General features: G+C 32.2%; 1 protein-coding gene across 9 annotated transcripts in view; it reads right to left on the bottom strand.

Moving 5' to 3' along the window:
• The window catches only part of RELCH (RAB11 binding and LisH domain, coiled-coil and HEAT repeat containing), a 100,064-nt gene that overhangs the window by 66,141 nt on the left and 15,247 nt on the right, over positions 1 to 18,676 (bottom strand). For all 9 annotated transcript variants that reach the window (XR_012503308.1, XM_074355297.1, XM_074355292.1 and 6 more), the window contains exons 2-8: positions 14,787 to 14,876; positions 7,618 to 7,689; positions 7,454 to 7,509; positions 7,235 to 7,348; positions 1,894 to 2,097; positions 1,697 to 1,788; positions 780 to 1,073 (exon numbers count right to left, since the gene is read on the bottom strand). Coding sequence is in view for 8 of the 9 variants with exons in the window: in XM_074355297.1 (XP_074211398.1) it covers positions 780 to 1,073; positions 1,697 to 1,788; positions 1,894 to 2,097; positions 7,235 to 7,348; positions 7,454 to 7,509; positions 7,618 to 7,689; positions 14,787 to 14,876 (922 nt within the window). In the remaining variant the exon portion in view is untranslated. The remainder of the gene's footprint in view (positions 1 to 779; positions 1,074 to 1,696; positions 1,789 to 1,893; positions 2,098 to 7,234; positions 7,349 to 7,453; positions 7,510 to 7,617; positions 7,690 to 14,786; positions 14,877 to 18,676) is intronic.

Below are 18,676 nucleotides of genomic sequence, written 5' to 3'. Positions count from 1 at the left end.
GGGGAAAAGAAATCAGCAATAGTTGTTCATCTTAAAACAGCTTGATGTTATGTGAATGAATGATTTGTAAATGATTGGATTCAACCTGAAGTGGAATGGCAGGTCAACGACTACAGTGTTTGCAAAACCAGAAATGAGGACTTTTTTCTCCCCAATTCTGTATGGCCCCAGAAAGGTAAAGAGTGGATACAAAGGTTGACCTAGTATGTTGCAGAGAAGAGTTAAAGTTCTGCAGATCTAAATAATGAAAATGAAAGGCAAGGGACCATGCTTTTGTCATCTAACTATAGTCACTGCAACCCAATAAAAATTAAGTGAATTGAGCGAATATTAATGATACAATATTAGGAATGGTAGCAGACACAGGAAAAAGGCCTAAGAGCAATAACCATTCCCCTCTTTAGCCCAGGCACCTTTGCAGTACCAAAACCTTCTATTGACTGAGGAATAGAGAAAAGGTAAAAAGCATTGGGTAAAATATTCACAGCACATAGAACATAGATTTTATTTATGGGTTTAAGTTGGCGAAAATATAATCTACTTTATTTATTGTCTATTTCTCTTTAATGTAATTTAACTTAGTAATTACTTGTGTTTTGTTGGGTTTTTCTTTTTCTTTTTTTTTTTTTTTTGGTCACATGTACTTTGGTATACGTTAAGCTCATGCCAAACATAAAAATTCAGACATCTGATCTACAAAATAAGAACTGAAACTCTTCCAGTTTGAATATGTACTAAATAGCTGAAAGATGCATTTCAAAATACAGGATCATACTAACCTATTGGGTTTATCAAAATGGACTGTGTTTTTACTTGATGGAGAAGAAAATGGCATCCCTTCTCTTTCTCTCCTGGGGAAAGAATTTGGAAAACTCTCTTTAGGAATAGTGGAATCAACGTCATCAGATTTTGAAAGATGAATATCCTTGTTTTCTCCCTTGTCTGAACTATTCATAACTGAATTTTGTCCACTGTCTTCAGAGTCTTTGTGGGGAGACTGATCCAAAGAAGGCTGAACAGAGTCACAAACTACTGGGCTGGCAAAGTGTTCATTTTTGAGGAAATCCATTTCACTGCAGAGAGAAAGAGAAATTATCAGAAAGTAACTATTTTTTTTTAAACTTCGGCAATAGCATAAACCTCATAATGAGTTTAATGCTTTAAAAGAATAACGTATTAATAGAAAGTGGTAGAGCAAATGATTAATCTTTTCTGTACCATATACAATGATGCTTCTTATACCCAGAAGTATAACTAAAAACTCTTACAAAACATAAAAATGGCTTTATAAACTGCTTTGGATTAACACTTAAATTTCTTCATTTGCAAAATGAGGATAATTCCATCTAATCCACAGAATTATTAAAAGAATCAAATAAATGGGAAATATGTATGAAACTAATGTAAAGAATTTATTTTACTAATACTGACACAACTTGGGGAAAGTAAAAAACATCTTATTCCTTGTTTCCAAGACATAAACGATCACCTGATTATGCTGACTGAATATCTTTTTTGGGGGGGCCAGGGAAGGACAGATTAAGTACATAAAACATTTATAAGAATTTTTTTCAGAAGTATTAGGATATGAAAAATTGTGTCTTCTAACTGAAATGTTATTTTATATATTTATAAAATCTGTCAATATCTTTAAAAACTTTAAGAAGGTTTTTAGAAATGATGATTAAGTACTAACCTTTCAAGTCTTCTGATTTGCTCCATCAAAGACCATTTCTCACTACTTAATAAACTAATTTTATCTTCTAATTTCTGTACTAGCAACGAGTTCTGAAATCAAAATGGGAGAAAAACAGAAACTCAAGATCTCATAGTATGCTTTTACATAGTTTAAATACTTTTTATAGACTTAACTACTTAGTTAATACCTCTCACCTCTACAGCCTGAGGAGTTTCAAGAGTTGGAGGAAGGTTTCCTAAAATTGGTGTAAGAGCCTCTAATTCATCTTCTTCTACACCACTGGCCACATCCACAAGATCTTTCCCAGCCACTTGATGATTTCCAAAATCTCGGTAGAGTTGCAATAAGTCTGGAGGTTTTGGAATGTTTAATCCTACATCATCCCATAGTTCAAAATCCTAAAAGATATAAGGCAGTTTTATCTTGCATCTTTGAGATTAATCTGTCTTAGATGTCAAGGTGCCCCATATACAATCTTTTTGATCAAATCTCTCAAAAATGTAAACTCTTAACTTTAAAGCTTGTGTTAATGTTTAAGTTTGTAAAACATGCTTAAATATTTGCATGAAGTCACAGAATATGTCTAGATTAAGAAAGTCCTAGTTCATAAATTGTATTCATTATTTACATGTAAACTAATTGATGGCATTAACTTTTAGTTTTCCTTTCTTTATTATTCCAACATATATATATACACATATATGTATATATATATGAGTGCAATCTTTAACAGGTAAGCAAGCAATTTAATCTGCTTGCCTTCTTGCTGTAGCTGTTTGAATCTAATTATATTATTAAAAATGCTCTGATAGTCTTCAGAATCCAAATACCTGCTCTTTGATGTCTTGTTATTAAACATTCTGGAATTCAATCTAATATAATTTTATTATAAGAGTACAAAAAGGCATAGAACCTCAAAGCATTCTATGGGCAAAGATTTTTTTAAGGAGCTTTATAAAGTTCCAGAGTTATCAATCACATGCAAATACACTGTCCTACCATTTTTTCTTCCTCTAATACACCAGAATTCTGTAATTTGATATCTTATAACTTATTTATTTATAATTTATGAAACTCTGAGAAACTATGGCATATTCATTTGAATGTTCTGAATATGACACTCTTAATACTTTAAGGATTAATAATAATTGAAAATAGCTATTATTGGGGGTTAAATCCGAGGGAGATGTAAGACAGGTATTAAGTGTGGGCTTTGTATTTGCAAATAATGCGACAGACAAGGGCTTAATTTACAGTATATAGAAACAGATCATACAACATACAAAAAAACAAAAACAAAAACAAAAAAACCCAACTCAATCCAAAAATGGGCAGAAGACCTAAACAAGCAAGTCTCCAATGAAGACATACAAATGGCCAATTAGCACATGAAAAAATGCTCAATATAGCTGATTATTAGAGAAATGCAAATCAAAACTACAATGAGGTATCATCTCACACCAGTCAAAATGGCCATCATTCAAAAGTCCACAAACAATAAATGCTGGAGAGGCTGTGGAGAAATGGGAATTCTCCTACACTGTTGGTAGTGTAGTCTGGTGCAGCCATTATGGAGAACAGTATGGAGAGTCCTTAAAAAACCAAAAATAGATTTACCATATGATCCAGCAATCCCACTCCTGGGCACATATCCAGAGGGAACTCTAATTTGAAAAGATATATGCACCCCAATGTTCACAGCAGCACTATTTATAATAGCCAGACATGGAAATAACCTAAATGTCCATTGACATTGAAATATAGATATAGATATAGATATAGATATAGATATAGATATAGATATAGATATAGATATAGATATAGATCTATAATGGAATACTACACAGCCATGAAAAGAGTAAAATGCCATTTTCAGCAACATGGATGGACTTGGAGATTGTCATTCTAAGTGAAGCAAGCCAGAAAGAGAAAAGAAAAATACCATATGCTATTACTTACATGTGGAATCTAAAAGAAGGACACAGATGAACTTATTTACAAAACAGAAACAGACTCACAGACATAGAAAACAAACTTATGGTTACCTGGGGAAAAAGGGGGTGGGAAGGGATAAAGGAGAAGTTTGAGATTTGTAGATAATAACTACTATATATAAAATAGATAAACAAACAAGTTTATACTGTATAGCACAGGAAACTATATTCATTATCTTGTAGTAACTTATAATGAAAAAGAATATAAAAAGTAATACATGTATGTCTGTGTATGACTAAAACATTATGCTGTATGCCAAAAATTGACACATTATTAACTGATTATACTTCAGCTAAAAAAAAGAAAGAAGGAAGGAAAGAAGGTAGGAAGGAAGGAAGGAAAGAAAGAAAGAGTGTGGACTTTGAAGAAAATTAGATCCAAGAATGAAATTCATATTTTCTCCACTTATTACTGTTATGAATTAATTTGAACCTTGTACAGGTCATTTGTAGAATTGGTATAATACTTATCTCTTAGGGTTTTTATAGTGATAAAATAAAATGTTTATTGAGGTCCTAATACAGTGTTTGGCTTTTTAAAAAATTATTAAATGAATATTACACATATAATTCAAGTATCCATTTATCCATCTATATTCATCCAATATTTATGAGATATCCATCCTGCGCTTAGAATCAAGGATAAAATATTGTCACCATTCAGGGGCTTTCACAGTTAAAGAGTAGTGACATAAAGAAATAAGCAGAATCTAAAGTATCACGAGTGTTATGATTGAAGAACTGTCAATAATTCAGAGAAAGGAGTCAATTTCTGTCTTGAGGTGGAGGGTAAGGAAAAGTTTCTAAAAAGTGATGATCTATGCACTCCCTTGGAAAGGTTTAGGTATTTATTCATAAGGCACATGGCAATGAGAGGATAGGGGAACTAATTATTTCAGAGACAACAGGAAGAATGAGCAAGAACTCAACGCTCTGAAGGAATCAGACACATTCAGGGTGCAAGTGCTTCAGCTGGGCATGATTATAATTAACAGGTGAAAGATAATGTTGGAGGCAGGTAGAAGGATAAGCTAAAAAAAATGTTGAGAATATTTATAAATTTAAAATTGATAAGGAAGGAGTTAAAGCAGGAGGCAGGAGAGATGACCGATGTGAAAAAGAGTGAGAGATTGGGAAAGTGAAAATATTCAGGTGAAAAAGCAGATGTAGCGGGAGCAAGACAGTGACAAAGTTTAGAATGTGGCAGTGGGAGCATGGTGACTTCCTACAGTGGAGTGCACAGCAATGTTACTGGGAGTCGCGGAGCTTTTCATTTATATGTGTTTTACTTTCTCTCAGCACATATAACAGTGTTCAGTGTATAAGTCCTTACAGATTTACCCCTATTTCCTACTTTTTGATACTCTTGTAAATAGTATTTTCTAAATTTCAATTTCTAATTGTTGCCAGCATACAAAAATACAATTCATTTTTGTTTACTGATCTTGTATCCTACAACTTTGCTAAAGTCATACATGAGTTGTGGTATCTTTTAGACAGTCCATAGGATTCTCTACATATACAATCATGACATCAGTGAATAAAGTTTTATTTCTTCTTTTCCAAAATGTGTGCCTTTCATTTCTTTCTTGCCTTTTATTGGCTAGAATCTTTAGTACGAAGTTCAAAAGAAATAATGAGAACATATATCTTTGCTTTATTCCTCACCCTTCATCATTAAATATAAGTAACAGGTTTTCTGTATCTTTTATGAGATTGAGGAATTTCCTCTCAATTCCTAAGTTGTTAGTAACATTCCCATTTTATCCTTTTAATATAAGTAAAATCTGTAGTGATGTAACCTTGCTCATTCCAGATTTTGATAATTTGCATCTTTTCTCTTTTTCTAATCAGTCAGGGTAAAGATTTGTCAATTTCATTTATCTCAAAAAAACTGGTTTTTTGTTTTATTAGTTTTTCTTTATTGTTTTCTGCTGCCTGTATCATTGATTTATCCTCTCGTTTTTATTATTTCCCTTCTTCTGCTTACTTTGGGCTTTGCTTAGTTTTCTTTTTCTAGTTTCTTAATGTAGAAGCTGATTATCATCAATTTGAAACCTTTCTTTTCCATTATAAACATTTTAGTGCTATAGATTTTCCTCTAATTACTGCTTTAGTTACACAAATTTTGATTATTTTGTTTTCATTTCATTCAGTTCAAAATTTTTTATAATTTCCCTTTTGATTCCTTTTTCAACTTATGTGTTATGTGAAAATATTTAAAATCCTCTTAAATATTAAGACTTGCTTTATCATTTATAATATTGTCTATCTTGATAAGTGACCCATATGTTTGAAAATATGCATTCAGCTACTGAAAGATGGAGTGTTTTACAAATTTTACTTATGTTAAGTTGATTGACAACATAGCACAAGTGTTCCATACCCTAAATGATTTTCTATTACCTTGTTCTATCAATTATTGAGAGAGCCAGTAATTGTTGCCTTTTAAGTGGGAAGGACAGACCATTTACATTTGAAGTGAGTGTTGATATGGATGGGTTTTAAATCTACCATCTTGATATTATTTTCTATGTGTCCCATCTATTTTTTTCTTTTCCTCCTTTTCTGCTTTCTTTCTAGCCTCTCAAAGTTTCTTACAAATTAAACATACATATTATTCATTAGTTGATCTTTAACCGAAATTTGTGATAAAACTTGATTAAACTAAAATGTAATCATGGTATAATATTATTTATATAAGGTAAATACTAGTTTCTATCTGTTTTATTCTAACCACCACTTAGTAAGAAATAACTAAATATTTTATTAAATTTAATTTTTGCCAAAAACATTACAATTACCGAGAGAGTAACTGAATTGCTATCTTCCTTAGATAACTTCTATATTTGTTGAACAAACCATGGGATATTTTATGGACCAAAGGAATACACCTGATTTAAAATGATGGCTTCCTGATTTCTACATAAAATACTCCCAGGTATTCATTTTACTAAGGTACAAGATTCAAACTGATCCATTAGCACTAAGAAGTCAAAATATTCCACATTCAGGAGACAACAGTAAACAAACTATCATTTCTTTGCTTACAAAATTTTACCAGGAAAATAATGAGGTTCTAAAACTGGCTCCTATTCAGAGACATAACTTATATTCTCACTCTTATTCAAAATATTTTCTTATTTGCTGTTATCTATTTCTCATCTTAATTATTATAGTGCTATTGGAGGTTTCAGCTAAACTGGAATTATAAGTCTACTTTATTCTTAATCTGTACTACTACTAAGTAAATGTTTTAAAGTTAAAAAAAGCACACTTTATAAATACATGCAAATATATGAAATTATATAGTTACTGGGGAGTTGTAAAAAGCTTTCTGGAAAGAATCTGAAGTCTTTATGTAGAGAGAAAAAATCTATAAGCCAACAGAACACTAGACTGGGTAGGTAAGAAAATGTGTTTGGTAACCTGCCTTATAGAGCTTTAATACATGTGTAACTTTAAAAAATTAAAGAAAGTAGATAAAAGAGAAGATATATTATAAATTAAAAAGGAAAAAAAAATTCAAAAAAAAATGTACCTGATCATCATTTTCATCTGAAAAGGTTATTGATGTCAGCTTGTAGTTATTCTTCAATAAAAATTCATTGACTAAGAAGTTTAGAGCTCTCTTTTCAAGAGGTTTGATTGGCTCCTGGAGATAAAATAAAAGACAGATACAATATTGTAAGTTCTCCTCCTTCAATACTTGTGCTACCATTTCATGTGGAAGATACTTTTAGATCTGTCGTTCACCCACCTGAATTTCAGGACTTGATTTGTAATTTTTTCGTTCCTGTAAAGGAACTTCGTGTTCTGGTGGGAAAAAATACGAATATTTTACTATTTCACATTTGAAAATATCTCAGCTACTTCTACATTGTCAAAGTAGAAAAAGTCTCAAAAAAGTTTTATGTACACCACCTGCAGCCTTTGTCAGGTTGGCTCGGAGGGCCTGAATGGTCTCCTTGGCTTTCCGTAGTTCAAACTCCAGGACTGGACAGGGATTTGGAATAAACACACACAGGCATCCAACCAAGAAAAGGGAAACAAAAATAAAAAAATAAAAAGCAAGGATGGGTATGAAAAAAAAATACAATTTGTATTGAAAACAGAAAGCATGCAATCTTTATGAAACTTGTGAACGCATGCAGCAGAGTTGATTTGCAAGCAAACTGGTGAATGTTTTCCATAGTTTCAGAATACAGGGGACTATGGATCAAATGTTCCAGCTGTCTGACAGGGATGGCTCTATTTAAAAATAAAATCTATGGCATACTCTCATTTAGGTAAATAAAAATATTAGTGATTTAGATGCTTCTGCTTCACTCAGTCTAGGTAAGAAATGTTATGGAATGTTTTCAGGTGACACATTTCAGGGGAAAAGACAAAAATTAGATGAAATCCAAGCAAATATACTTAAAGAAAATCTTAGGATTTAAAAATAAAAGTACTTTTAAATGCACTATCTAGAATAATGTTATAAATCAGTATACAGAAATATTAGTGACTATATTCCTTTATTAAGACGTTGAAAGAATATGTTTTAAATATTTAACAATGTGGGATGTCTAACAATTTTTCTACAAACAAGCATATGCCTTCTACAAACAAGCACAGTTATGTTAAACACATATCTAAAAAAAGTTCCTTTATTTTAGGTTTATTTTAGGTTTCATTTAAAGCCAAAAGATAGAAACAGTTTGTCTTTTAATTTATAATTAAGATCATTCCAAAGCAAATGATTCTGTACAATTCTACAAATATAGTAATTTTAGGATATTGAGTAAAACTAAGTAGAATTTCAAAGTTTCTGACAACTCTTCAGACAGGTATTTATTCATATTAAGAGGTACTACTGAAACTTAAAGATTTCACCTGTTACCAGAGTCTGATTATAAGATCAACAGGAATACAGAGGCAACATTTTAGTAAAATGTTTCATCAGGAGCAAGATTTAAGCATGTATGTCTTTACTGGGAATTTTCTTTAAAATACTTTAAAGTATTAATAAATACTGCTCTGAAGAAAAAGCAAGTTTAGAAGCAGGAAAAAAAGCCATTTCTGTGAAGTGAAGCTGTGAGAAAATAAGTGATCTTTGTCACAACTGGATATTTTTAAAATTACATTATCCTAAATAGTTCTGCATAAAAACTAGCAAATTAAAAAATTTAAAGATGCAATTTTTTCCTGATTGACTAATAAACAGAAAAAAGAAGATGGCAAATGAAATGCTATTAGAGACAACAAAGCTATAAAAATATATGGAAAAAATAGAATTCACTCAGTTTGCATATTTTCATTAAAATAATACTTAAGATATAACTGAATCACATCTAGTACATGAAAGCCAATTATTTTGATGCACAGAATTTCACTGCAGCAACATGGAAGCACAACTAAAAACCACATGACATGTATGCTACTATTTCTTTTTTTGGTAGTCAGCAATGCTGATCTGCAAACATTTCTGTGCAACAAAGTTAAATCAGTTTCCCTAAAACTTCTACTTCTGGAAAATTCTTAGAGCTTGTGTTTAAAGTCAGACTGCACACATTCAGTGTGTAAGGGAAGTACAGAAGTACTTTTCTTTCTTACTTCAAAACTCTAGGTAATTGATTTTTATTTAAGAACACTTCACTATATCATAAACAAAGTGAGTATACATATTACACTTTCAGTATCACTTACAATTTAGTAAGACACATTACAGAACAATTGCAGATCAGAAATGCCCTGCACCAGAATGACAGAAATATGAAAAAAAAAAAAAAAAAAAAAAAAAAAAGAACTGGTTAAAACACAAACTGTAAAAAAAAACTTAAATTTGACTGATGAAAGTTTAGGTGACCAAGAGCGAAACACTGAATGATCAAGGCACAGAAAGCCAGAAAAACCCATGTCAGACGGCAAGAATTTATATTATTATGCACATCTACATATACATTGCCAAATGTCATTAAAAGTTTCCAAAGCTTTGAAAAGATAGTGCTCATCAAAATGAATTCACTCTGCTGCATGTTTCTTAATATGCAATAAAGACAAAGGCATATCTTTGAAGCTATAGCACATCTCTATAAAAGCACAGTACAATCAAGTAATTGCAGTTATGTGAGAAAGAAAGTTTCACAAGAAAGGTCTGAACAGCTATATTTACACATAAATGAATCTATCACTTCTTTATTTAAAAATTATTGGATTAAAGCTCAAAATTTATTAGCTTGTAAAGAGATACACTGTACCAAATGACCTCCAAGTATTTTTCAAATATTATAATTCCTCACAAAAATATTTGAAAATACGTATGTTTTTTAAAAATACTGTAGGAACCACCCGCCAACCTAGTCATCCACTGTCCCAACTCTATACTTGCCCAACCTTGCTAAATGCCATTTTACTGGAACTAAAGTAATAACTATAAGATAAATATATATTCAAATATTGTATATTATAATCTTATCAAAATAATTAATGATTAAGTCAGTATAAGCAACTCTAGATTGGCTGAAACAGTTATTTCCCAGTCAGGGTTGGATAACACTGGTATTACATTGGAGGTATTTGAGTGATTAAAGATCATGCTCTCATGGCTTGGGAGAAAAACAATTGACTATGTGGAGACACCAAAGGTGAAGTGTTAAATTTCAAAGCAGACAAAAATATTGCTTCTTTGTTGCCTCAACTCAATATATCACTAATATTATCTTGAAATATTTGTTAGTTTTAGTTTTTTTGGTGCAAAACTCAGAATATTACATATTTTGGAAGATCTTTCCCACAACACTAATCAGAGTCAAGTATTTTTTTCATTCACATTTTCCTTCCACTATTGAAGAGTTCATATCAATAGGGTTGAATCAAGGACCCTACCAACTCATAGTAGACATGAAACTGAGTTCTTTCAAGTCAGAATTTCTTGGGGTTTTTTTCCCCCTGAATGTAAGGTGATTTGACTTCATAATAAAATACCACTTCCCCATCTTTAATACTTATTTTATTACCCAGGAACAATTCTAAGAAAAGAAAAAAATTCTCATAAGAATACGAGTTAAAATAAAAATCTACTCCTAAAATAATACAAAAATCCCACGACAGTACAATTACCACCCCTCCTGGGTTTACAGAATTCTCCCTGCCTATTATAGACTTAAGAAAGGTAGAATACTGTTAGGCATGACTCAGCAAATAGAAATAAATGAAGGGAAGCAAGATGGAATCTCCATGGTTTGTATAATTTTGTTTTCTATAGTCATCTTAGAGAGAAAGAAATTGCTCTTTCCCAAGCTTTACAAGAAAAAAATTTTCCCATTACTGCTCCTCCTGCTCAGGTACTCTTAGAGCTTCTTATGTCACTCATCTCAAAGTTGGTGTTTCCCAGACTGTCCTCCTTGGTCCTTTTCTTACTCTGCATACTCCACTGGGATGACAGTCACTCTTACAGTTTTAACTATCACCAGTACTCTCAAGATTCAGAAATCTTTAAACCTTTTCCCCAAGATACAGACCTACCTAATTATCACCTGGACATGCCTATTTGAATATTTCATAAATTTTTAATTTGATCCTATATAAATGAATTTCATATCTTCCCCTCAAATCTGCCCTCCTTCCTCCTCCTCCTGCAGTCTCTCCATTAAGGGCACCACCATTTACCCAACTGCCAAACAAGAAACCTAGATAATATTCTTCACTTACCCTGAGCCCTTACTCCTACATTAGTTAAAAGCCCAAACCATGATGATTCCAACCCTTGAATCCTAAATAAGCCTAAAGAATCATCTCTGCAATTGTCCTGGTTCAGATCTTTATGACTTATCATATAACTTATAACAATTTACAACCATATTAAAGGTATGTTGCCTTCAAAGCCTTGTTGGGGCATCTATCCTATTTTAAATCATACAAAATCATAAATAAGATTTAAGTAAGGTTTAAAATAAGAAAATCAAAAAGTACTGCTAACAGTCTAAGTATGAACATCTGTATTAAGGGAGAAATACATAATAATAGGACAAATATAAAAATAGATTTTAAAAACTTTCTTCTGTATAGCACTGGAAACTATGTTCAGTACCTTGTAATAACCTTTAATGAAAAAGAATATGAAAATGAATATATGTATGTATATGCATGACTGGGACATTGCGCTGTACACCAGAAATTGACACATTTAAATAAAAAATAAAATAAAATAAAGCACATTCCCTTAAAAAAAAAAGACAAATAGGCTTATTTAATTCTGATAAAGCTGGATATGTATGCTGCAGGCCAATAGCTAAGGAATGAGAGGGCTACTGATGATGGTTCTTATCCCGGGGACAAGGTCAGGCTATCTCACAGACAAAAATCTTAATATTATTTTAGAATGTCTACTAGATTATGTAGGCTTTAAAAGGCTTCATATGTCTACTCTATTGATGATTGTTCCCAGAAGCATATAATAGTAAAGTTTCACCTACAGATTACACATTTGGTTCAGTAACAGGCTGGTATAAGAGCACTAAAAGTCTGAAAGCTATTCTCTTAGAATAACATGGTTTTCCCTCTTTTCCAATGAAGATGAAAGACAGTGTTCATTCATTCATTCATTTACAATGAAGTATAGTTGATCTACTATATTGTGTTAGTATCAGGTGTACAGCATTGTGATTTGACCTATTTTTTGCAGATTATATTCCATTATAGGTTATTACAAGATACTGGGTATAGTTTCCTGTGCTGTAGAGTAACCCGTTGCTTATCTATTTTATGTATAGTAGTGTATCTGTTAATTCCATACTCCTAATTTTTCCCTCCTCTCCCTCCTCTGGCAACCACAAATTTGTTTCCTATGACTGTTAAGTCTGCTTCTGTTTTGTATATAGATTCAACTGTATTAGTTTTTAGATTCCACATGTAAGTGATATCAGACAGTACTTGTCTTTGTCAAGACAGCATATGTTTATATATTAGCACTATACAGTAAGTTAAAATTACTTTAGCTCCCCAATCTTAGAGACAAGAGTATAATCCTTAGATTTAAAATATAAGGTTAAACTACCAAATATTTAAATATTTTACTCTTAGTTATGCTTAGTTATAACATTTTGCTTTTACATCAATGGTTCCCCGAATTAGAAATAGTAAACTACCTAAATAACGAGAATAATAATGAACCTCTTAAATTTCAGTAAATCTAAAATTTAGATCTTCAAATCGAAATTAAAGGAAAGAAAATAACCATGCGGCCAATTTCTGGGTAGAAGTTATTTTCTAATATGTAACCATTTGAACAATAATACAATATACAAAACTAGATATATTTGGTGAGTCTCTAATAAACTAGTACACCATGTATTTAATATTTAATATATAATATAAAACATATATCTAATATTTACTATATCATATATAACATGCTACTTAACAAATGATATAATTAGGATTAATTAATTCTAAAATTATTTAAATAATTCCCATTTGATTCGTTAATTTTCAAATATTACTGATGTGATTTGCTGTTTTGATACAGCTGTCAATTAATAATGCTTATGACTAAATCATGATTTGATATAGGGAGGTGCATTAAACTCTTCCAGTGATTTCTCCATTCTATTGATATTGCTGTTTTCATTGCTGAATCCTCTCTTAGCTTCTGCTGAACTAAAAACAATTACATCATTTTTTTCCTCAACTCACCTAATACTGTCTGAGATTTTTAAACATTCAATAGCTCTATTCACAAATTATGAGTGAAAACCACATACTGGAATGTCATTTTAATCAGGTCAAACTTCATTCTTAACGCTAAGAGGCAGCATAAGGTACAGTCAGTTGTAGGGTCTGTTGCTGGGCTACATGCATTTGCATCTTAGCTCTGCCACTGAAGTCTTAAATAATCTCTCTGAGTGCCTCAGTTTCTTGGGGAGGGGAGGATGATAATTCTATAACTCAATGAGTTAATACACATTTACAACTGTGTTTAGAATGCAGCAAGTGCTATATAAAAATCAGCATTCACTTTTATTCATAATGACTTATTAATGGCAAACATTTGGTAGGTTTTAACAAACCTGTCCCAGTAAATAGAAGAAAAATTCAACATAGTTGGTCAAGAGAGGACTCCATTATGGATTTTTCCCAATCCTGTATTAATTGCCTTTACAGGCTCCATCTGTCCTATGTGGCATCCCTCCTTTTTCAGGTGTGCCCCCAATTCTGGTGGATCAAAATACCTAACTAATGTCTGTCTGCTTCCTATTTTTCTCAATGCCCTATGAAAACCCTAATTCCTACAAGACATCCAAGAATTACTTTAATAACAAGCCACAGCCTTGAAGGACCAGGGTGGCCCCCGAGCAGAATCCAACTGGCCTCACTTTATATGGGCAGAACACAGGCAGTACAAATAGGTCTTCTGAAGTCTCTGCAGATCCAATGGTGATGCCTAAAAGGCAGAACTGATGGGAGGGTGGAGAGGGGAAGGAGACTGGAACAAGAATCAAGCAACTAGAAAGGATGATGGTCTTCTTTTTTGAATGGGCAAGGTCCTAGAGGCCCCTGCTGGACCAAGCATTAACCCTTTATTTTCTGGTTCAAAGGAAAGTCAAGATAAATTTCTGGAGAGATACAGTGATGGTCAGGGAGCATCCAGGGAACTCAAGACAAACTTTTATTTACCAACCAGCATGGAAGTATTTTAACCAATTTTTAACAATCAGTAGAGTTGTATTGGTATGTAACACATGAATATTACTCAGCCCTGGTTTGGAGGATAAAAGGAATGACGAAGCTAAGGTCCAACTAACTTTGTTCTAAACCATGGCTAACTTACACCTGTTTTACACCAGTTTTATAACTACATGGTTGTAAACTGTTGGCTACAAGCAGAACCCAGCAAACTGTAGGCAAGCATAACCAAAAACTCACAACACCACTGGAAGGCAAAGTTGGGGGTTGGGATGTTCCCTACAGCCAATAAATTAGTACAATAATTTTGTATAATAACTATATAATTATATTCACATACCAAATCGTTGAAGAGAATTCCTCAAGTCATTTTATTACTTCTGGAATGTCAAAAAATCCGAATCTGTCTTTATAATCTTACTCACCTGCAACTCTCTCATCTGTTTCCCTGTTACCATCATCTGAATATCTTGCAAAGTCTAAAGAATCAAGGGTACTGATGCTCCCAGCTCGATCTGTAATAAGGCAAAAAATAAAAGCATTAAACAGATTTTTATTTAGCTGCCAAAATAAAGGATTGGAAATCAATTACCTATGATTTTTTTTCCCAGTTAGTAAAACTATGATTCTAAGATCTAGAAATTCTGTTAAAACAGTAAGGTAAAAATGCTCACACCAATTAAACTACTTTAAAGTAACTCAAGTTTCCCTGCCCAAATCTCTTAACTCCTGAACAATGCACACACAGGGTATATTGCAACCAGCCCAGCTGAAGCAAAAAAAACTGAAATGAAATTTGAGCTGCTGTCCAAGAGTTTGCAGCTTGAGTTCAACCAGATAATTTCCTAATAAAAAACTAAAACAAACAACATTGTTTGAAAAAATAAAACAGAAACCTGTCTTCACAACGTAACACACACATTGTCCACCATACAGTTCAAAAAAGAAATGAATGAGCTGGATTTCATTAAAATTAAAAACTTTGTGTTTTAAATCATTATTAAGAAAGTGAAAACACAAAACCCACAGAATGGGAGGAAATATTTGCTAATCAAATATCAGAGAGTTATATCTACAAAATATGAAACACTCCAATAACTCAAAATAAGATAGCATAATTTCAAAAATGGGCAAAATATTTAAGAGGTAAAGCCAAACCAAAGATAGCATTACCCCAAGTCATCTGTCCACCACATTTCTTTGTTGAGTAACACCTATTATATCACAAGATCTAATGTTATTCAGAATACATTTTGAGAAATGTTAAGTCACTTTCCCTATTATCTGCAATACAAAAATATATTTGTTAAGGGGAATAATGCTTTAGAACAGGGGTTGGCCAGCTAAGGCCTGGGAGAATCGTGGCCTGAGGCCTGTTTTTATATGACCCCCAAAATACAAGTGGATTTTGTTTTTGAAAGGTTGTTATCATTCATTCATTCACTAAACATTTATGAAGCACCTACTCCATACTATTGGTATACCTACTCCATCTACTGCTGGGTACTGTTGTAGGTAATGGTTACAGAGCAGTGAACAAAGCAGATAAATACAATATGCAAGTAGATAAATATAATATGCTGGAAGATGATCAAGTACTATATAGTAAAGTAAAACAGTGGAAAAGGGAAAATTTATTTATATAAAAACATTCTAACTCTTATTAGATCTTTGTGATATAGTTATTTTTCGTTTTGTTTTTTATTCATTCTTAACTAGATCAGAAATTTTCTTTGTCTTTTATATCCCATCTCACTGCCTGAGGCCATGGAAGACTTCCAACAGGAAGTATCTTAAATTGAGCCCTAAAGAATAAATGTTCACCAAGTCAACAAATGAGGGAAAGAACAAACAAGCTTATGGTGTTTTCAAAGTGCAGGACAAGTTTAGTGTAAATAGCAAGGTTCTAACGGACAGAAGCTCCAAAGGGTTAGGCAGGCTAGGGTGCAAAGGGCCAAGAAGGATATAACTCATCTACAAAAGAAACAGACTCCCAGACATAGTAAACAATTGTATGGATACTGGAGAAAGAGGGTGGGAAGGGGTAAATTTGAGAGCTTGAGATTTGCAAATGTTAACCACTATATATAAAAATAGATAAAAAGCAAACTTCTTCTGTATAGCACAGAGAACTATATTCAGCATCTTGTAATAACCTTTAATGAAAAAGAAGATGAACACGAATATATGTATATTTATGCATGACTATCATGCTGTAGACCAGAAATTGACTAATTGTAACTGACTATATTCAATTAAAAAAAATTTACAGGCATGGACCAGGCTGTTAAAAAAATTTAATAAAGTCATTTTTACAAAGGAATCTGCTTCTGTATTAAATTTTACACATGCAGAACTGGTAACTGTTGAACAGTCAGCTTTTAGATTGATCTCTCCTTGGTAAACTCTAACTCAGCCTTCTGTTTTTTTTTCCTAGATAGTACCTGATTGCCTAGCTTTCTTACTCAGAAGACACTGCAAGATTCTGCAAGTGTGGGGTCGTTACTAAAAAAATCTACTGCTGTAGAACCTGCCTGTCACACAGTAAGTGCTCAATAAATATCAACTGTTATTATTTAAAAAAAATCTATTGCTATTTTACTATATAAGAAACTACTCAGAGATTCACATATTCAAATTAGAGAAAGACTTCTTGAACTGCACTCAATACTTGAAAATATTTAATAGCCTATTACTATTTGTCAGGCACCATCTTTAGTGCAGGGGACTGTGTGTCAGCAAGACTGACAAGGTCCCTGTTCTTACAAAATGCTTGACTAGAACAGACCACTGACCTATAAATACACCTGCCTGGTAAATAATTATCATGATATGTTATAAACTGGAGTTCCTAGATCACTATATATACTACCTAAAATTTCCAGCTCTCAAAAATATTAATCTAACTACTTTTCTCCAATGTATTGTACCACACTATAAATTACAGTTTTCCCCTCCAATTTTATAAATATACACATTATAATTATAAAAATAAAGGTACATAGAAAAATAGATAAATCATTTCAAACCCACTAAAATTGGGAAGCTCAGACATCATTAAATTTTTCCGCAGAATTTCCAAATTTTTTTTAACTCTTTTTCCCATGACTTGTATATCTATACAGTTTTGCAAAATAAATGGATACATACAACTTAGTATCTTGCTTTTTTAAAATGAAGCTCATATAGTGAGAGTTTGCCATATCATTAAGGCTATTGATATATACTGCTTAAATTGCTTTCCAGAATAAGTATATACAGCAATTTGAGTTCCATCAGTAGTGCATAATAGCAGTTGTCAATGATTGATATTATTAATCTCACCAATTTAACATACTATAAAATTTTCTTATCTAATTATGCATCTCTTTGATTCCTGGTGAACTTGAACATTCTTTGAAAGATATATTGGCCATCTACCTTTCTTGTGTGTATGTGTGAATTTTCCAATCACTTTCTTTGACCATGTATCTAACATCTACATTTTCCTGATATATTAGTTTATCTGGCACTGCCTAACCAGAAGCTCACTTGAGTACTATACCCTCTACTCTTAGTCACACATATCTTAGCTGCTCATTTGCTATTCTGACGTCTCCAACCTGTATATTAAAACAGTTACACCCAATAGGATGAACTTTTATCAACCAATATTCCAGTGTTGTGATAACACCTCACTGTTTTATTTCTTATTTTCATGGAATGTTAAGGATGATGTGGGCTGTTGATTTCAGAGAAATATTTTTCTATTATATTAAGTATCCATCTAATGTTAGTATTCCAGGTATTCTCTTTTTCCTTCTAATATTTGTAATCATACATAAGGCCTAGGTTAGAGCCTATTTGATCATACATTATTCCTCCATTATACTGTTACTATTTCTCTGAAAGTTTCAAAGAAATCACCTAAGCAACAGCTGCTTTTCCCCTTGGGGAAAGCAAACATAGCTTAATTTTCGACTTGGTATTATGGTGGCCACTGAAAAATACACTGTAATTATTTTTTTCCAAGCCGATAACTTTATATTCTCTAAGAAAAAAACTTTTTAACAAACAATAACTATGATATCATAAAAGTAAAAATCTCCTAATTTACAAAAATTTACTCCAAGTCATAAAAAAATTATTTATGGAAGAAAGTAATCTCAACTTTGATGGGAACTAACCTATAACAGATTTTGCAAATAAAATGTACTTGGGGTTTTAAGACTAACAGGTAATATTACAGCTCCTAGATAAATATGATTCTTTGGATTCAGCCACAATTCTTTTCGAGGGCAAGCAAATGTCTTTCCAAATACTCTAATATAAGAGT

The sequence above is a fragment of the Camelus bactrianus genome, chromosome 30, assembly GCF_048773025.1.
Source record: "Camelus bactrianus isolate YW-2024 breed Bactrian camel chromosome 30, ASM4877302v1, whole genome shotgun sequence".
Taxonomy (NCBI): Eukaryota; Metazoa; Chordata; class Mammalia; order Artiodactyla; family Camelidae; genus Camelus; species Camelus bactrianus.
The sequence above is the reverse complement of the archived record's forward strand: the minus strand, read 5'-3'. Positions and strand labels throughout refer to the sequence as shown.